We start from the raw sequence: 21,815 nt of genomic DNA, 5'->3' as shown, positions 1-21,815 counted from the left end.
TTTGATATTCAAGGGTTTAATATTTACAGATCTGAAAATTCCCCAAATTTTTTTCTGATTTCTAATTTAATTCCCTTGTGATCAGAAACCACACTTTGTTTTTCAATAGTTTTATATTTATTAAGGCTTTGATCTCCTCAAATTTATTAAGGCTTGTTTTTTTGTGTGTCCTAACATATGCTCCATCCTGGAGAACGTTCTACAAATGCTTGAGCAATATGTGTGTTCTGCTGATTCTACAGATGCTGAGTGGAATGTTCCATGTCTCTTAGATCTAGTTTGTTTATACTGTTGTCCAAGTCTTCTATTTCCTTGTTTATCTTCTGCTTAACTTTCTATCCATTATTGAAAGTGGGCTATTGTACATAGCGCACTTACATACATACATAGTATTCATTTCTCCCTTAAATTCTGTCAGTTTTTACTTCATGTATTTTGGGACACTGTTGTTAGATGCCTACATGTTTAGAAATCTTCCTGGTAGATTGACACTTTCGTTATTATGGAATGTCCCACTTTACCTCTGCTAACATTTCTTTTAAGTCTATGTTGTGTGATATCAGTACAGCAACTCCAGCTCTTTTATGGTTGTTTAAAGTTGTTCTTTTCACTTCCAACCTATTTGTATCTTTGAATCTGAAGTATGTCTCTTATAATACAATATGTGCTTAGATTTCTTTTTATCCAATCTGATAATGTCTGCCTTTTGAGTGGATTATTTAATACATTCACAGTTAAAGTTATTATCCATATGGTTGAATTTATATCTGCTATTTTTCATTTTGTTTTCTGTATATCTCATGTCTTTTTTGTTCCTCTGTTCTTCCTTTATTGCCTTCCTTTGTAATGGATGGATACATGGATTAAGTGGATATTTAATTCCTTTAGTGATTTCATTTTATATAGTATTTGAGTCTTCTTAGTGGTTGCTCTAAGTCTTACAATATTTATCTTAATTTACCAGAATCTACTTCATATTTATACTGACTTGATTCCAGAAACATAGAAACTTCACTCCTCTATACATCCATTCACTCACCACCTGTTTATGTTATTACTGTTACACATACTGTCTGTGATTTATATATGGTACAAATTCCTATCATCAATTTATGTAATTATATGTCTTTTAAAGAAGTTGAGAGAGGGAAGGAGAGAGATATATTCATATAACTTGTTATATTCACCTTCTTATTTACCCTTTATTGTTCTTTTCACTGTTTTGTGTAGATTCGCACACCACATGGTGTCACTTCCTGACTGTAACACAACTTTTGTTTCTACTAGTTTCCTTTGTTCTCAAATATATTTCATTTCTGGGTGTCACAGGCTCAACAACATACAAATTGTTTTATGCAGTTGTTTTTAAGTCAGTCAGAAGAATCAAGGAGAAGAAATACACAAAATACACAGTATTTTGTGTAGATGAAAATTATGTTTACCAGCAGTGGGGTGTGTGTGTGTGCGTGTGCACGCATGTCTGATGTAATTTACCTTCAGACTGAAGAACACCCTTTTAGTATTAGAAGGCAGGTCTGGTAGCAAGAAATTCTCGCAGTTTTTGTTTATCTGAGAATGCCTTTATTTCACCTTCATTTATGAACCTTGTTTTGCTAGATGTAAGATCTTGGTTGGTCGCTTTCATTTCAGCATTTGAATACGTCATCCCACTGCCTTCTGGTCTCCGCTAGTTCTGGTAAGTCTGCTGCTAACATTGCTGCAGTTTCCTTGTATGTGATGAGTTGTTTCTCTCTCACTGGTTTCAAGACTTTTTCCTTTACCTTTGGACCTCCATATTTTGACTAAGGTATAACTAAGATCTCTTTGTATTTGCCTACTTGAAGTTCACGAAACTTAGATGCGTATATTAGTGTTTTCATCAAATTTGGGAACTTTTCACCCATTACAACTTCTAATAATTTTCTGCACCTTTTTCTCTCTCCTCTCCTTCTGATACATTTCATGTACATTGGTCACTCAATGGTATCCCACATTTTTCTGAGGTTTCAACTTCCTGTTTTTCAGACTACATAGTCTCTATTGATTTATCTTCAAGTTTGCTGATAGTTTTTTTCCGCCACCCGCCACAAACCAATTGTTCAACCACTTAGTGCTTTTCTTGTTTCATTTTGGTTATTGTACTTTTCAGCTCTAGATTTTTTAAATAATTTATTTTTACTGATATTCTCAATTTGATGAGACATTATCATCATACCTTCCTTTATTTCTTAGAAACTGTTTTCTTCAGTTCTTTGGAGACATTTAGAATGGTGCTTTGAAGTCTATTTCTGTTAAGTACAACACATGGGCCTCTTTGAACAAAGTTTTTGTTGCCTGTTCATTTGCTTCCCTGTATATGGGTCACGTTTTTTTGCTTCCTTGTGTGTCTCATCTACTGTTGTTGAAAACTGGACATTTCAGATAACATAACAGCAGCTCTGGGTACGGACTTTCCCTTCTAGGCCCCAGAGCTTATTGTGTTTGTGTTTGCTTGTTCATTTGCTCAGTGACGTGGTCAAACCCGCTCAGGGAAGTCTGTTCCTGCTGCAGTGTGCTACCTGACCTTCCTGCACACACGCTGCCCCACGTTTTTATCTAAAGTGAAAGCTAAAGAGTGTGCTTCTGCTCCTTTAACCACTTAAAGCTTTACCCTTAACCACTCTGTGGGTGAGATAACAGGGCACGCCTTAGAGCAGGGATCCCTAAACCCCCGTACCGGTCCGTGGCCCACCAGGAAATGGGCCACACAGCAGGAGGTGAGCGGCGGGAGAGCAAGCGAGGCTTCATCTGTATTCACAGCCACTCCCCATCGCTTGCATTACCACCTGAGCTCTGCCTCCTGTCAGATCAGCAGTGGCATTAGATTTTCACAGGAGTGCGAACCCTACTGTGAACTGTGCATGCAAGGCATCTAGGTTGTGTGCTCCTTATGAGAATCTAATGCCTGATGGATGATCTGAGGTGGAGCTGAGGCGGTGATGCTAGCACTGGGGAGCGGCTGCAAATACAGATTATCATTAGCAGAGAGGTTTGACTGCACAGAGACCATAATAAATCAATTGCTTGCAGATTCATATCAAAACCCTATCAGTGAGTGGCAAGTAACAATTAAGCTGCATCTGGTGGCAGGCTTCATAGTGGCAAGTGAGTTGATGTACTTCAACTGTACAGCTGCATCTGGTGGAAGGCTTGAAGTCAGAATCCGACACTTATTTTAGTCTGCGTGTGTCCCGCCCATTATTTTATTTACCACTTCCGGCCGTGCCTGTTTCCTGCACTGGGCACTTGTTCAGTCATAGTTTTCATAAGCCCACAAGCTAACCCTAGCCGAAATGAGTAAAAAATAAACATCACTGGAGAGCTTCTTTGAAAGGGGGGAAAGACCCAATGATGAGACAACAGAAGGCTCTAAGGCTGCCAATGAAAAGAAAGTTTCATTTAAAAGAAAATATCAAGAGTCATACTTAAATTATGGGTTCATTGCAACAGGTGATTCACATTCTCCAAGCCCACTTTGTATAATATGTGGTGACTGGCTATCCAACGAAGCCATGAAACCTTCAAAATGGCTTCGCCACATGGAGACCAAGCACACTGCATTAAAAGACAAGCCTTCGGATTTTTTCAAAAGAAAAAAAAACGTGAACACAAAGAACAGAAGCAATTATTGAAGGTCACCACTTCATCAAATGTATCTGCGCTGACAGCATCATTCTTAGTAGCTAACCGCATTGCTAAAGCTAAGAAGCCCTTTACTACTGGAGAAGAGTTGATCCTGCCTTCTGCTAAGGACATTTGCATGAACTTTTAGGAGAGGCTTCAGCTCAAATTGTGGCACATGTTCCTCTTTCGGCTAGCACCATAAGTAGATGAATTGATGAATGAGCAGAGGATATTAAGGCACAATTGTTAGAGAGGATTAGTGAGTCTCCATGGTACGCCATCCAGGTTGACGAGTCTACAGATGTTGACAACAAGGCAACAATGTTTGTTTTTGTGCAACATGCTTTTCAGGTGGATGTGCCTGAGGATATATTATATGTGCACTTTTGTTGCCAACCAACACCAGAGCTGCAGAACTATTCCCAGTCTTTGAATGATTACATATCAGGGAAACTGAATTGGTCATTTTGTGTTGGTATATGCATGGATGGAGTGGCTGCCATGACTGGACGGCTTTCTGGTTTCACTACTCTGGTCAAAGAGGTTGCTTCTGAATGTGAGTCTATGCACTGTGTCATCCATAGAGAAATGCTGGCTAGCTGAAAAATGTCACCTGTTAACAATGTTTTGCAGGATGTGATTAAAATTATCAACCACGTTAAAGTACATGCCCTTAACTCACGTCTGTTCATGAAGCTTTGTGAGGAGATGGACGCAGAGCACACACGTCTTCTCTTATACACAGAAGTGAGCTGGCTTTCCAAAGGTAGATCACTGAACAGAGTTTTTGAGTTACAAGAGCTGCTCCAGAGATTTCTTACAGAAAAACAGTCACCACTGGCAGCACATTTCAGTGACACAGAATGGGTGGCAAAACTTGCTTACTTGTGTGACATATTCAACCAGCTCAAAGAACCCAATCTGTCATTTCAGGGGAGAAAGACAACTGTATTCAAGTCGGCAGATAAAGTGGCTGCATTCAAAGCCAAACTGGAATTATGGGGGTGACGAGTGAACACTGGGATTTTTGACATGTTTCAAACATTAGCAGAGATTTTGAAAGAGACTGAGTCAGGGCCTTCTTTCTCCCGGCTGGTGCATGATCACCTATCTCAGCTTTCAAAAGAGTTTGAGCATCACTTCCCAACCACAAAGACCCCCGAACTGGGAAGGAATGGATCCATGACCCATCTGTGAATAAGCCAGGTGAAATCGACTTTGTCTGTGCTAGAAGAGGATCAACTGCTCGAGATGGCAAATGACGGTGCCCTCAAAAGTATGTTTGAGACAACTTCAAATCTCCATACGTTCTGGATTAAAGTCAAGGTGGAATACCCTGAGATTGCCACAAAAGCACCGAAAAGCCTGCTTCCGTTTCCAACACTCTATCTTTGTGAAGCATGGTTTTCTGCAGTGACAGCAACCAAAACGAGTTTATGGAGTACAGTGGACATAAGGAACACACCTTGGGTATCACTGTCTCCCATCCCTCTCAGATGGGACCATCTAGTTGCAGGAAAACAAGCTCAGGGCTCCCACTGATTCTGCACAATGGTGAGTTGTATAATTATTCTATTATACATTACAATGTAATAATAATAGAAATAAAGTGCACAATAAATGTAATGTTCTTGAGTCATCCCCAAACCATACCCCCACCCCAGTCCATGGAAAAACTGTCTTCCACGAAACTGGTCCATGGTGCCAAAAAGGTTGGGGCCTGCTGCCTTAGAGGGAATTTACAGAATTTTTTTCCCACATTGAGCCAGGAACTAATAACTTGGATCTTCTCTAATTGCTCCTGAACAGTTGCAGTCTTGGGCATGCACACAGCCTTCAGGTTGCCAGACATGACAGACTTTATTTTTAAGCCTGGATTAGGAGTTGTCCCCAGGTCAATATTTGCACAAAGGTGCGTTTAAGACACTTGTGCAATGAAGATTCCACTCACTTCTGGTGAGTCTGATGAGGTTTAGGGACACTGTCCCGGTGCCCGTGCCCTGTCCTGATGGCTCCTGAGTGGGGGCAATGTGCACGGCCTTCCTGACATCCAGGGCTGACTGTGATCCGTGGACGGCCCTTCTCGGCTATTTCCCTAGTTCTCCGTGGTTGCCTGGAACAGAGCTTCTGGAACAGGGGACTGAGGAGAGTAGAGATGCCAGTTTCCTACCCTCCCAAGGAAGGGCCACAGCCACAGACAGAGCCTGTCCAGGCTGCACACACCAGAGGCTAGAACAGAGCATCTCGGGGCTCAGACACTGTGGGTCTCACTGTCCTAACCAAGTTTCAGGAGGTCTTCTTGAGTGGGTGTTTTTCCATTTCCTCTGTGCCCTGAGGACAATTTCCAGAGACTTTAAATGAGTATTTTTGTTATAATTCTCACCAGTTAAATTGTTGTTTTGCTGGGAAGAGGACCTGTCAAGCTGCTGGTCTGTCAGTCTAGAAGGCCCATCTCCAAAGAAATTTTTAACGTGATATTTCAGATGGAGTTTCAAGTTTAGTAATTTTAAAAATTCACTTATTAACAAAACCAAAAAATAAGCAGAAATGTTAGAAATCTTCCATTATGAACATCGTTTTGAAAAAGAAACATACATTTACTTGTATTTTGGTTTAAATAAAAAAGGTTTGGGACTTCCCTGGTGGCTCAGTGGTTAAGAATCTGCCTGCCAATGCAGGGAACAGGGTTCGAGCCCTGGTCTGGGAAGATCCCACATGCCATAGAACAACTAAGCCGTAGAACAACTAAGCCCGTGCGCCACAACTACTGAGCCTGCGCTCTAGAGCCTGTGAGCAACAACTACTGACCCCACGTGCCAAGACTACTGAAGCCCATGCGCCTAGAGCCCGTGCTGTGCAACAAGAGAAGCCACCACAGCGAGAAGCCCGCGCAATGCAACTAAGTGTATCCCCCCGCTCACCGCAACTACAGAAAGCCTGCACGCAGCAATGAAGACCCAACACAGCCATAAATAACTAAATAACTAAATAAATAAATAAAAGGTTTAAATAAAAAAAAAGAGATATAAATAAGAACATTAATTTTTCTTCTAAGTCTTAAATTTGTGCCCCCAAATAACTGGGAACATTTTTCAGCTTAGGTCAGAGGAGGTACAGTGGGAACAACCAGTCTACTGTCAGCAGCATCACCTCCCACGGGCAAAGGCGGGAGCTATCATAATGGTAACTGTGTAAGTCAAACGAGAAATAAAATTCTCCTTTGCTCTCGGATAGTCCAGAATCCTGCCGCTGTCCATGGTATAGAAATGTACATTCCACCATGTAGCACCAAGACATCAAAATTAACTTCAGGTCTAATTTACCTAAATTCAATTCTCACTCTTATGTCTAATGAGAAAAACCTAAAGACTTTTGCTGAAAGATGAGAAGGACACACATTCAGTGAAGGGAAATATCCATCAACAGCCCACGTCCGCATCCCTGAAACCATCAGACAGGAGCTCCCCGTACACAGAAGCCTGCTGCTCTACTGGCTGATCTTCTAGGGTTTTAAACAAGATGCAGGGAAATCTCTGCTTGCGGTGCTACTTTCAAAATCCATCCCTTATTCCTCTGTACATGTCTGAATGAAATACATTCTTCAAGGCCCACTTCAAGCCTCATCTCCTCCAACAGCCTCACCCTAAGTCCAGCTTACTCGCTCCATTTCAGTCCTGACCATGAGCAGCACCCAATGTGACCGGAGTGGTTAGTGCTGGCTCTCCCTGGCATGGCTGCTGCTTTTCTCTGCTGCACTCCCGGCTGAAATGGAGAAACCCTGTTCCCATCAGATCAAGAAAGGGATGCAACAGTGAACATAATTTGTGCCCCCCTTCCCTCCAGTTTTCCGGGTTCTCCACACTAGCAATACTGAGAAAACACTCTCCCTTCATCTGACCAAAAATCTTTCCTCACTTTTGCAAGGATGAGTTTTAGTTTCCATAGATAATCATAAAAGGTAATGAATCTCAAGTATATTTTCCAAGCAACCCTTTTTTCAATGTCTATGGATCATAATAAATAAAACACCCCAGCCATTAAAAATTAATACCCTTTTCAAATATACCTAGTCCAACAAAATCTTAATATCATCATAGTATGCAAATATGAAGTCCAAAAGAATTAAACTTCAGCATCATGATTAAATTTTTGCAATTCCAAAGTACAATTAATCAGATATAATTTTCCCAATACATCCAGCAAGGTCAAGAATCATTAGCCTAATTATATTTCCTTTTTATTATGTCATTAGGCTTTTTGATTATTTGTTTTGTAGCCATTTACTTACAAGTATAAAAATAATATTTTGACCAAAAGAAAACTTTTTAAAAAGAAGTTATTATTGTTACATTCTTTGAATTGACTGGGTATGCTCTACAAATAATTAGAGAAAAAGCATCTCCACAAAAAGTAATGAATCATTCAACATCTAAAACAAACCTAGGATCCACAAAACGTATGTACTTCTAACTATAGCCTTGTAAATTGATGTGGTTTTCTACATAAATACACTTTTAAGGCTTGCAATAGAAATGTATTCTATTATTGATAAAAACAAACATCCTGTTAAAAATTACAAAGTACCAAATGTTTATGATGTATTCCGCAAAACAGATCTAAATTGTCTTATTATAAGATATTTGGTATTTCAGACATTATTTTAGGTCTACGAGACAAATAGAACCATCCAATCAAAACACACCCTTGCCAGCTACGACAGGAAAACTTAACACCAATACAGACAACTAGACTTATACCTCTCAGATGATCATTCAGGCCATCAGCCTGTAAACACTGAAATATCAACTGATTATGATAAAACATATTTTTTAATCTAAAGATAAATATTTGCACTTAGTACAAGTCAAGCAGAGATTCACAGGTTAAATACATACCCTTGTTTTATTTTCTGACCAACCAATCTTACGATAGTACTTGAAGTACAGCTCACACGTTTTCCCAGCGCCCCAACATAGTAGGAAAAATCGTTTTAATGGCAATTACTATTTCACGTAAGAATATTTGGAGGCGTTACATTACACACTCCCACACAGGAACATTTAAGTAAAGAATGCTTCTTTTCCCATTGTTATTATGAAGTTTTACAAAATACAAAAAAGGCTTTTTAGAAGTTAGGTCAGAAAGCACAGTGGCAAGATCGAACAAAATGCCAAATGTCTTTTATTAACTCCCCTAATAATAAGTAGCAGATTTAACTATCTATTTTTCTAATCATATTTCCAGAAGCTGAAGCCAAACAAATATTTAACTATCATGAATTCCTTTTCTCCCCCATTCTTTGGGCAGAGCATTTTAATCTGATAAATAGAACAGAAGAAACCCAGGAAGAAATTCATTTGTTGCATTAAATGGTTATATAAATGGCAATTATGTATTTAAAAAGCAAAACAGATTCTTTGGGGCTTCCCTGGTGGCACAGTGGTTGAGAGTCCGCCTGCCAATGCAGGGGACACGGGTTCGTGCCCCGGTACGGGAGGATCCCACGTGCCGCGGAGCGGCTGGGCCCGTGAGCCATGGCCGCTGAGCCTGCGCGTCCGGAGCCTGTGTTCCGCAACGGGAGAAGCCACAGCGGTGAGAGGCCCGCGTACCAAAAAACAAACAAAAAAAAAAACAGATTCTTTTCATTCACTCTTGTTAAGTTCTGTGTGCAAATTTATATTGTGGGAAGCATGTTCCTTTACACACCTTTTAAGGATTATTAGACATTTTTGACTTAAGGCATATTTTACAGAGACGTCCCTTTTGGTGGAATCAAAACTATCTCCACTCAACATTTGGTGGGTTTAACCACAGTGGCTGTACCTCCACCTACTATTTATTTGCCACACAAGCAAAAGGCCCTCATTTTTACTGCTTACAAAAGCTTATGTGTCTAAGGCTCACATCACTCTGATAAGTTTTATTTAATTGGGCAAATGTCATATTTGGTGGTATCATAGTTTATGTACTTATCAAAATCTGTTAGAATACAGAAAAGGCTTTAAAAGTATCTCCACACACAATTTTATAAACGTAACTAGTCATTTAAATACGGAACACATATGAAAATCAGTACAAATTCAGATTCTTTTCAAAAAGGATCTATTCTAGTCTTCTTATAAATCCCATCCCACACTTGCCCTCATCTATAATATTTCACATCCACACCTATGGCTAATGATGAGGAACACAGGCTCTGCAGCCGGAAGGCTGGGTCTGCACCCGAGCTCTGCCCCTCACTGTGCTGGGAGCGTGAGATCATGCCTGCATCTCAGCTTTGTGTGCTGTGCACCAGGGATACGGGGTCTCCCTCACAGGATTAGGGGGTGGGATGAGCCAGCTTGGGGCTGTGCAGACAAGGACCACGCACCTGCAGGCTCCGCGGCGGCCGGGGCTGCTGCCATGATCCCCGCTGGTACTAGTACTACTGCTGAAGCTACTGCTGCTACTGCTGTTTCTCAAAGTATCTCTGCTCGGACCTCATCTGACACTGGATTAACTAGAAACCTCTTTGTCAGGGAATTCCTACTGTCAAGATCACTCCAGTGTAAATTCTCCCACTTCCCTGCTCATAAGCTTGGGTTAATTTAATCTTTCCTTGGACATGAAGATCCTGAGGTGACTTAGGGTCACTCTCAACATTAACAGGCACTGAACTCGCCTGTGAGACGCAGGACATGGGTCACCACGCACTCGCTCTGGGACGTTCCTTAAAAATTGGCAAGTGCGTGTGTGTGTGTCATGTTTCAAAGAGGGACCTCATCTTCCTCTTGATTCCGTGGGCGACAGGGTTGTTGTTTCACCGAGTGAGCAGCTCGATATTTAATTCTGACCTATAAGCATCACGCTCATTTGCTAAAGGAGAAGTACATGAAATCATAGTCTGATAAAACTATACCTTCTCAGCGAATCTCCTTATGCTTTCATAACCTCACAATGAAGACCGGTGTGCTAAGACGTAGGCACACAACTTAAATACAGGTTCCATGAAAAAATAAGGAAAGCTCTGTGTTGGGTTCCCTGGAGGACAAAGGGCTGAGAGACACCAGACATGCCTCACTGCAGCCACTCCAGAGTCCAGAGAGCAGCCCCTTCTCTTTATGCCACAGAGCAAGCTGTCCAGGTGTGGGACCTCTGTGGTCACACAGAAGACATATCTCCCAAGAGAGCTACTAAAGGCCAGTGCATCCAGCTGCAGACTTACTTTCAAGAGGAGGACAGATCACAGAAATATTATCTAGCTCTTTTAAAGTATTTGGGGAAACCAGAGCTCTTGGCTTCCACCGTGTGTGAGAAGAGTGGCTAGAAAAACCTCCATAAACACAGGCTATAGCATCAACGGCAACCAGTCTCACTCGAAATCAGTGTCTACATACAACAAGGGCAACCACAGCATCAACGGCTATCAGTCTCGCTGGAAATCAGGGTCCACCTATACAAGGGCAACCACAGGTCAGTGGTTTGGACTGTGCAGGTCCGCTGACACACAGAGTCTTTTCAGTAGTAAATACTGCAGCACTACATGAGCTCAGGGTGGTTTTGTCCATGGATGTGGAACCTCGGATATGGTGGAACCCTGAATACGAAAGGCTGATTATAATTTGTAGAGATCTTGGATTGCGCAAAAGTTGGTGCCCCAAGTCCGTGTTGCTCAGGGCTCAGTGTGCTTGCATGCATATGGAAAATACGTTTTCCTTAAACGAAATTTTACATGTCTCAAGTAGTTGGAATGGGTAATTTTTTCTTCCAAATACAACAGAGTTAAATAAAACTGGCTTTCTTCAGCCATCTAACACTTTGTAGCAGATTTTTCTCTTACCAACATACTGGAAAAATTACTTTATCTCTCCCAAAACAAACCTGAATAGCAGAACTGAGTACAAGACCCTGGCCAAGGATATGCTGACAAGCTCATCAGGAGTCAGGATGGAGACTGGTCCACAAACCCTCTTTAAGCTGCAGGTCAATAGCTGTGTCACCACCAACGGGTGCAAATGACAGCACTGGCAAAGGCTCATACCCACAGTTTACTGATGGGCTCACGATAGGGTGAGGCCACTGTGCAGACATGACGCTGCACATGATGGTTGTGTGGAAGGGGGCCATCTCATGCCAGCTACCTGAATCTGAAGTCTTCATGATTTGTACAGAAATCTTATTTCAGTAGGCTTAAAAACTGAATACTACGTCAAAAAAATCATGAAATCGTATACTTGCAGGTAACATGCGGCAGCTTCCTCATCTCTGTTCATTTAACAGAAAAAAAGTGGTGACAGGAGATATGGAGGGCGTGCTTGGCATTCTGGAGAATTTCATCCCTAGACTAGTGACGTCCGCATCACCCCTGCCCTTCATCACGTGACAACCCCGCTGCCTAGCTCTACCCGGCCTCTGCGCTCCCTGCCCGTATTCCCCACCCAGACAGCTTTTCCGTTTCTGATACGGTCCATGGGAAGAGGTGTAATGACTCAGCCTACATGTACTATATGCAAACATGCCGTTTAGAACATTTACCTCTGCCAGAAAAACGTGGTTTTCCATTTACCTTTATTCCATTGACAAAGCCACCTTGGCGATACTGCTTATTTTGAGATGAGTTATTTTCTGGCTTTTAATCACTACTGGGTATAGCCACTGATATGTATAAAGCCCTCCTCCTCTAGCCAGCTGCCTTATTTGTTAAACAAATATTTATTCAGTGCCTTTTCTGATCTAAAGTCACCAGCAACCAGCTGTGTCATCATAAGTGGTTCTGAAAAATGCAACTGCATCACATTTGGGTTTGCATCATCGTCAGATTAATAGAGATGCCTGTGGTGAGGCTGCCCCCAGCTCAGCTAGAGGTTCCGTTCAAACCCACCCCTCCTGGCTGGATTCCGCAGCACCCATCTGGGGGCAGCTGTCTGCTTCGAAATAAATATGGATGGAAATATCTCTGGGTCAGACTTCTAGCTACAACTTCCAGGTCAGTAGCAAAAGTTCACAGAATCACATCACCCCTTAGTTGCCTCTCGCCTGGGGAAGCTGTGCCAGCTTCAGGCCTCATTTCTATTTGTTTCACCCAAAAAGACGGAGCTGCCCACCATCCCCTGCTTCAGGGTGAAGGATGGGCACCAACAGCATTACCTTCCTTCTGGGTTCATTGTTCTAAGACTTTACTACACTTTCCTGAATGGCTGCCTTGAGAAATTTACAAAATCATTTCACAATCAAGGTCACTGGCTGGATCAGTGGAAAAACAATGCATGAAAATGTTTTCCTCCAAATCCACTTTTCCTTATCTTTGGGACTCATGTGTCACAGGATAGATCAAAAGTGCTGACACAGAATGGAGATGTTGGAACTGGATACAAGAGTCTCTTCCCTGTGTCAAGTGCAAGGTGACTGTTTAGCTGAGTTCTGCAGGGCATCCACTCAGGTATTACAATAGCAACAAAATACCAAACACATGACTGGTTACTAAGGACTGGATTTCTTGCTTGCTTTCATTTGCTCACTCTTACCTTTCTTTCCATCCATACTAGCACTAATATGGATTTCAATCAAGTGACAGTTTGTTTCTAGACAACTAATTCTGGAAACAAACAATTGGTGAAATTTTGGAAATATGTATCATGAAGCTACAAATAAAGTAGTCAGAGCATGATCACATGGTGGAGATGATTATTTGTTGTTCTATCTGGGAAAGTCTTACTTAACTTCATGTTCTAAAATGCTAACCTCTGCTACCTGCTTACAGACTGTGGAGGGTACACAGCCCAGAAAACAATGTGAATGTTTTTCTCTAATGAAAGTTCACACTTATGCCCAAAACACTGTCCAACTTCAGAAAACACATGAGTACTCACTTGTTTAGCCTTGGTCTTTGTGATGGTGTCAGAAATGGGTTTCTTCCTTTCCTTTACAGTAGTTTTAGAAAATAATTCCTCAAATTCATGACAATCTATGGATGGCTCTTCAATTTTTTCCCAAATAAGTGAAGCACTGGAGTCTCTAAAGTTAAGCAAAAGACCCATGAGAGAGCCATCAAACCAAACTGCAGGATATTACAGTGAGCAGGGACACATGGGGACAGAGAGGACAGAGGCATCAGAGGAGCAGGGATAGGACGGCAGGCAGCAGAGGACGGAGGGAGATCGGGGGGAAGCTGCTCTTTTCTGTACAATCACCATTTGCTTAATCAACGTGATGAGAAACAGCATCAATACAGAATGAGACATTTGCCTGGAAAGAATCATTTCCAGGAATTCTCAGTCATCAAGTCGCCATATAAAAACATAAAAGGAGAGCCCCTCTCTGTACGGCTCTCAAGGCAGGAAATGTCTGATATCTCACAAACTCAACCTGACCCATCAGCTTGGGTTATTGTGGGTTGAAAATAAATCACTTCATGCCCGGAGGCACCTTCGTCTCCCCACCGCTGCCCATCACTGCATGTCACCTGACTCTTCAGTGACTGTGGAGTCATGTAGTGCCACCTAAAAAGGGGAGATCCATTCAAAAAAAGCAAGATGAAAAGAACTTCATATACTGCATATGGATAAAATGAGTTTGGGGCACATTTGGAAATGATGTCTCGGCACATAGAAGTGACCCAGCAAATTACTCAGAGAATGAGCTGCAAAGTCAGAAGTAGTCAAAATAGATAGGTTCCTCTCCCACTATGATTCAGTGAAGAGAAAATTAATATAAGAAATGAAAATAAGCCTGGTAAATACCCTATTCTAAATCTGTGCCACATCACATACACACACACACACACACACACACACACACACACACACAAATTCAAAGAGTCACGAGAACTTGGGACAAGGAAGTCCAGTGAAATTTAAAGGGCATGTTTTTTCTCCCACTGGCGCATTCCACAGCCATGTCCCAGTACCGTCCCAGGGGTCGGGGAACCAGGTTATGGACCATCCATGGATAAGTAATACACCAGCAGCATACCTGCTGGGAGGCATTCTTTTACAAATATCATATATTTTATAAAAAATCATATAAGTTTGTGATTTTATGACCTCACAGTGTTGCATATCATCTACAGAAGTGCCATGAAATGCTCAGAACTAAGTCATTTCACACATGGGGTGTGGATGTGTGTATTTTTGTGTAGCACATTTCTGAATAGTAAAACAAGACCATGCCTTCAAAAGGATGAAGAAAACATCCTCAAGAGTCAGTCTGTCTATGGATTTGATTTACTTTTATGAGCTATTTATCAGAGTGAGGTTCTGCAATGAGGAAACAGAGCATGTATGCTAAGAAAAATATATCCCTCTATCTATAAAAGTCAATCAAAAACTATATAGACAGAAATGTGTATATTGATTCATATCATTTGTTTTATCCCTTTGATACTTCTGGAAAAAAGTCTAAAATTGTTTCACTAAATATTGATGTAATCATCTACAGGCAAGTTTTACTTTTATTTATTTTATTTTTACTCATTTTTCTCCAGAGTTTTAAAGGAAAATGCTTCCCTCGTATTGACAATATTAAGCAAAGATGAGCCCCTGTTCACGTTACCTTTTACTGTGCAGTTGAATTCTCGTCCAATACAGAGGCTTCATCGGCCGACAAGGTTCTATTGGCTGCTTCCTGCTGCCTTTGTCCTGGTTCAACCCGAACCCAAACAAGCCAGCTGGCAACGGTGGAGGAAGAAATCCACACGCCTGCAGTGTTGGTGAAGTGCTACTCCCAGCTTGTGGTGGGAGAGCAAGGCCGGATCCAGGAAGCAGAGGGGGTGGGGGCGGTGGGGGGAAACCTGTTCCAGGAGGGGGAGGAGGGGGAGGGGCTAGAGGAGGCGGAACCCTCACACCTGGCAAAGGAGGACGGGGGGCAGGAGGAATTCCTTCACTGGGAAGAGGGGGCACAGGAGGAATTCCCACTCTGGGAAGAGGGGGGGCGGGAGGAATTCCTTCACTGGGAAGAGGGGGTGCTGGAGGAATTCCCACCCCAGGAAGAGGGGGGGCTGGAGGAATTCCCACACTGGGAAGAGGGGGGGCGGGAGGAATTCCCACACCGGGAAGAGGGGGGGCGGGAGGAATTCCCACACCAGGAAGAGAGGGGGCCGGAGGAATTCCTTCACTGGGAAGAGGGGGGGCGGGAGGAATTCCCACACCGGGAAGAGGGGGGGCGGGAGGAATTCCTTCACTGGGAAGAGAGGAGGCAGGAGGAATTCCCACACCGGGAAGAGGGGGGGCGGGAGGAATTCCCACACCGGGAAGAGGGGGGGCGGGAGGAATTCCCACACTGGGAAGAGGGGGGGTGGGAGGAATTCCCACTGTGGGAAGAGAGGGGACAGGAGGAATTCCCACACCGGGAAGAGGGGGGGCGGGAGGAATTCCTTCACTGGGAAGAGAGGAGGCGGGAGGAATTCCCACACCAGGAAGAGGGGGGGCGGGAGGAATTCCCACACCGGGAAGAGGGGGGGCGGGAGGAATTCCCACACCAGGAAGAGGGGGGGCGGGAGGAATTCCCACCCCGGGAAGAGGTGGGGCGGGAGGAATTCCCACCCTGGGAAGAGGGGGGGCGGGAGGAATTCCCACACCGGAAAGAGGGGGGGCGGGAGGAATTCCCACACCGGGAAGAGGGGGGGCGGGAGGAATTCCCACACCGGGAAGAGGGGGGGCGGGAGGAATTCCCACCGTGGGAAGAGGGGGGGCGGGAGGAATTCCCACCATGGGAAGAGGTGGGGCGGGAGGAATTCCCACCCCGGGAAGAGGGGTGGCAGGAGGAATTCCCACCCCGGGAAGAGGAGGGGCAGGAGGAATTCCCACTGTGGGAAGAGGGGGGGCGGAAGGAATTCCCTCACCAGGCAAAGGTAGGGGAGGGGGTGGCAGCATCTCTGGACCAGGCGGAGGAGGAGGTGAGGGGCACGGTGGGCTGGGAAGTGCAGGCTCAGGCACGACATGGGGTGGGGTCCGTGGAGGAGCCACGGTGCCCAGACCAGGCATCTGGTGGGAGAACTTGGGAGACAGAGGCAGTGCAGTAGGAATGTCATGGCTGTTTTCAGAGGAGGGGAAAGCAGAGTGCTCGTTGCTGGTTTCAAACTCCGTGTGAAAATAAGGATGGGAAGGCTGTGAGCTCGCCTGTCCTTGACCGTCAGACCAGGGCGGTGACGTGGGTGGTGGAGCCTGGAGGGATGGATGTGCATCGAGCTGAACTGATATTCGCCTTGGAGACACAACCAAAGAAATCTCTGCGCAGAACTTGTTCTGAGGTCCGGGAGGTGAGGACAGCCCGGCTGAGTCTCCACTCGTGGCCTCAGGCAGGGCACCCATGAGAGGATGTGTCAGTGTCCCACCCTCCTCTGTCGGGGACGTCTGGATGGACTTTGCCTGTAAAATCCTTTGATGCCCTACTTCCTTTTCTCCCAAACTGAGAGCTCGCAGACACGTGTCTCCAGAGGTGGCCGCCTCCAGGTCTGCGGCCGGGTACTGCTTCTCTAGCTCAGCTATTTTGGTCCTCAGATCCTCAATGGTCTGCTCCAGCTGCTGAATGACAGTGGCCTGACCCTCAGATTTCATGTCACAAACTTCCTGAGGGGCAACAGAGACATCACAGTTAAATATAAAATAAGGAATACTCAAAATACCAAAAACTGGTCTTACAAAATTAAGCAAAATGTATTTGTTTGTTATAATACTTCTAAACACTCCCTCCATGGAAAGACACTATTACTACTTCCACTGGTCCCTGCTTTTCCATCCTCGGATTTCAAATTAGTTTACACGCGTGACCACGAAGTCCGAAGGCCTCTGTCTAATCTTCGAATGAAATCATGGAAGACCGACAGACCGCTGAGAAGAGGGAAGAAGAGACTGAGTGACAGACCCACATAATGCCACCATAGGCTACTCTCTTCCTGCCCAGTAACATCTGCTACTAGGACGTTCCCTAAAGACATTTTAAATCCTGAGTTTTACAGTTAATCACAACCTTTAAAAGGTAATCTCTAAGAGGTGGAGAAGTGTCCCAGAGAAAGCTACAATATGTGAGCAGGGATTGTGAGCTTGGGAGCCTGAACCAAGATGGCGGAGAAGAAGGACAGGCTTTCATTCCCCCTTGTGAGAACACCAGAATCACAACTAGCTGCTGGAAAATCATTGACAAGAAGACACTGGAACTCACCAAAAAAGATACCCCACATGCAAAGACAAAGGAGAAGCCGCAATGAGATCGTAGGAGGGTTGCAATCGCAAAAAAATCAAATCCCATAACTACTGGGTGGGTGACTCACAGACTGGAGAACACTTATACCACAGAAGTCCACCCACTGGAATGAAGATTCTGAGCCCCACATCAGGCTTCCCAAGCTGGGGGTCCGGCAACGGGAGGAGGAATTCCTAGAGAATCAGACTTTGAAGGCTTCTGGGATTTGATTGCAGGACTTTGACAGAACTGGGGGAAACAGAGACTCCACTCTTGGAGGGCACACACGAAGTACTGTGTGCTTCAGAACCCAGGGGAAGGAGCAGTGACCCCAGAGAAGACTGAACCAGACCTACCTGCTGGTGTTGGAGGATCTCCTGTGGAGACGGGTGGTGGCTGTGGCTTAACGTGGGGATGGGGACACTGGCAGCAGAAGTTCTGGGAAGTACTCCTTGGCGTGAGCCCTCCCAGTCTGCCATTAGCCCCAAGAAAGAGCCCAGGTAGGTTCCAATGTTGGGTTGCCTCAGGCCAAACAACCAACAGGGAGGGAACCCAGCCCCACCCATCAGCATACAAGTGGATTAAAGTTTTACTGAGCTCTGCCCACCACAGCAACACCCATCTCAACCCACCACCAGTCCCTCCCATCAGGAAACCTGCACAAGCCCCTTAGAGAGCCTCATCCACGAGAGAACAGACAGCAGAAGCAAGAAGAACTACAATCCTGCAGCCTGTGGAACAAAAACCACATTCACAGAAAGGGAGACAAGATGAAAAGGCAGAGGACTATGTACCAGATGAAGGAACAAGATAAAACCCCCGAAATACAACTAAATGAAGTGCAGATAGGAAACCTTCCAGAAAAAGAATTCAAAATAATGATAGTGAAGATGCTCCAGGATGTAGGAAAAAGAATGGAGGCAAAGATCGAGAAGATGCAAGAAATGTTTAACAAAGACCTAGAAGAATTAAAGAACAAACAAACAGAGAAAAACAATACATTAACTGAAAGGAAATACACTAGAAGGAATCAATAGCAGAATAACTGAGGTAGAAGAACAGATAAGTAACCTGGAAGACAGAATGGTGGAATTCACTGCTGCGGAACAGAATAGAGAAAAAGAATGAAAAGAAATGAAGACAGCCTAACAGAACTCTGGGACAACATTAAACACAAAAACATTCGCATTACAGGGGTCCCAGAAGGAGAAGAGAGAGAGAAAGGACCCGAGAAAATATTTGAAGAGATTACAATCGTAAACTTCCCTAACATGGGTAAGGAAATAGCCACCCAAGTCCAGGAGGTGAAGCGAGTCCCATACAGTGTAAACCCAAGGAGAAACATGCCGAGACACATAGTAATCAAATTGGCAAAAATTAAAGACAAAGAAAAATTATTGGGCTTCCCTGGTGGCACAGTGGTTAAGAATCCGCCCGCCAATGCAAGGGACACGGGTTCGAGCCCTGGTCCGAGAAGATCCCACATGCCGCGGAGCAACTAAGCCCATGCGCCACAACTACTGAGCTTGCGCTCTAGAGCCCACGAGCCACAACTACTGAGCCCACGTGCCTAGAGCCTGTGCTCTGCAACAAAAGAAGCCAGCACAATGGGAAGCCCGCGCACCACAACGGAGAGTAGCCCCAGCTCACTGCAACTAGAGGAAGCCCACGTGCAGCAATGAAGACCCAACGCAGTCAAAAATAAATAAATTTTTTAAAAATTATTGAAAGCAGAAAGGGAAAAACAAAAAATAATATATAAAGGAACTCCCATAAGGTTAACAGCTGATTTCTCAGCAGAAACTCTACAAGCCAGATAGGAGTGGTATGATATACTTAAAGTGATGAAAGGGAAGAACCTACAACCAAGATTATGCTACCCAGCAAGGACCTCATTCAGATTCGATGGAGAAATCAAAAGCTTTACAGCCAAGCAAAAGCTAAGAGAATTCACCACCACCAAACCAGCTCTACAACAAATGCTAAAGGAACTTCTCTAAGTGAGAAACACAAGAGAAGCAAAGGGCCTACAAAAACAAACACAAAACAATTAAGGAAATGGTCATACAAACATACATATCGATAATTACCTTAAATGTGAATGGATTAAATGCTCCAACCAAAAGACACAGGCTTGCGGAATGGATACAAAAAAAAGACCCATATATATGCTGTCTACAAGAGGCCCACTTCAGACCTAGGGACACTTACAGCCTGAAAGTGAGGGGATGGAAAAAGATATTCCATGCAAATGGAAATCAAAAGAAAGCTGGAGTAGGAATACTCATATCAGATAAAACAGACTTTAAAATAAAGAATGTTGGGGGCTTCTGTGGTGATGCAGTGGTTGAGAGTCCACCTGCCGATGCAGGGGATAGGGGTTCATGCCCCGGTCCGGGCGGATCCCACATGCCACAGTGCGGCTGGGCCCATGAGCCATGCCCTCTGAGCCTGCACATCCGGAGCCTGTGCTCTGCAATGGGAGAGGCCACAACAGTGAGAGGCCCATGTACCACAAAAACAAAAAAAAAAATTACAAGAGAAAAGGAAGGACACTACATAATGATCAAAGGGATCAATCCAAAAAGGAGATATAAGAATTATAAATATACATGCACCTAACATAGGAGCACCTCAATACATAAGGCAAATGCTAACAGCTGTAAAAGAGGAAATCGACAGTAAAACAATAATACTGGGGAACATTAACACCTCACTTACAACAATGGACAGATCATCCAAAATGAAAATAAATAAGGAAAGAGAAGCTTTAAATGACACAATAGACCAGATAGATTTATTTGATATTCATAGGATATTCCATCAAAAAACAGCCCATTACACTTTCTTCTCAAGTGCTCATGGGACATTCTCCAGGACAGATCACATCTTGGGTCACAAATCAAGCCTCAGTAAATTTAAGAAAATTGAAATCATATCAAGCATCTTCTCTGACCACAACGCTATGAGATTAGAAATGAATTTCAGGGGAAAAAACATAAAAAGCACAAACACATGGAAGCTAAACAATACATTACTAAATAACCAAGAGATCACTGAAGAAAACAAAGAGGAAGTCAAAAGATACCTAGAGACAAACGACAATGAAAACATGGCGACCCAAAATCTATGGGATGCAGCAAAAGCAGTTCTAAGAAGGAAGTTTATAGCTATACAAGCCTACCTCAAGAAACAAGAAAAATCTAAAATAAATAATTTAACCTTACACCTAAAGGAACTAGAGAAAGAAGAACAAACAAAACCCAAAGTTAGCAGAACGAAAGAAATCATAAAGATCAGAGCAGAAATAAATGAAATAAGAAGAAAGGAAACAATAGCAAAGATCAATAAAACTAAAAGTTGGTTCTTTGAGAAGATAAACAAAGTTGATAAACCTTTAACCAGCCTCATCAAGAGGGAGAGGACTCAAATCAATAAAATTAGAATGAAAAAGGGGAACTTAAAACAGACACCACAGAAATACAAAGCATCCTAAGAGACTACTACAAGCAATTCTATGCCAATAAAATGGACAACTTGGAAGAAATGGACAAATTCTGAGACAGGTATAACCTTCCAAGACTGAACCAGGAAGAAATAAAAAATATGAACAGACCAATCACACGTAATGAAATTGAAACTCTGATTAAAAATCTTCCAAAAAACAGAAGTCCAGGACCACATGGCTTCAAGGGTGAATTCTATCAAACATTTACAGAAGAGCTAATAGCCATACTTCTCAAACTCTACCAAAAAATTGCGCAGGAACGACACTCCCAAACGCATTCTATGAGGCCACCATCAGCATGATACCAAAACCAGACAAACATACTACAAAAAAAGAAAATTACAGACCAATATCACTGATGAATATAGATGCAAAAATCCTGAACAAAATACTACCACACGGAATCCAACAACACATGAAAAGGATCAAACACCATGACCAAGTGGGATTTATCCCAGGGATGCAAGGATTCTTCAATATATGCAAA

At 43.4% G+C, this 21,815-nt stretch overlaps 1 protein-coding gene across 1 annotated transcript in view; it reads right to left on the bottom strand.

Moving 5' to 3' along the window:
- Positions 1 to 21,815, bottom strand: part of LOC111184024 (formin-2) — a 188,742-nt gene that overhangs the window by 38,748 nt on the left and 128,179 nt on the right. Inside the window, exons 7-9 of the mRNA XM_089898410.1 lie at positions 15,974 to 17,207; positions 15,193 to 15,460; positions 13,512 to 13,656 (exon numbers count right to left, since the gene is read on the bottom strand). Coding sequence (XP_089754536.1) covers positions 13,512 to 13,656; positions 15,193 to 15,460; positions 15,974 to 17,207 — 1,647 coding nt within the window. The remainder of the gene's footprint in view (positions 1 to 13,511; positions 13,657 to 15,192; positions 15,461 to 15,973; positions 17,208 to 21,815) is intronic.

The sequence above is a fragment of the Delphinapterus leucas genome, chromosome 16 (genome assembly GCF_059928025.1).
Source record: "Delphinapterus leucas isolate spDelLeu-1000000601 "Yukka" chromosome 16, BTC_Dleu_Yukka2, whole genome shotgun sequence".
Taxonomy (NCBI): Eukaryota; Metazoa; Chordata; class Mammalia; order Artiodactyla; family Monodontidae; genus Delphinapterus; species Delphinapterus leucas.
This window is presented reverse-complemented; position numbering and strand designations above follow the sequence as displayed.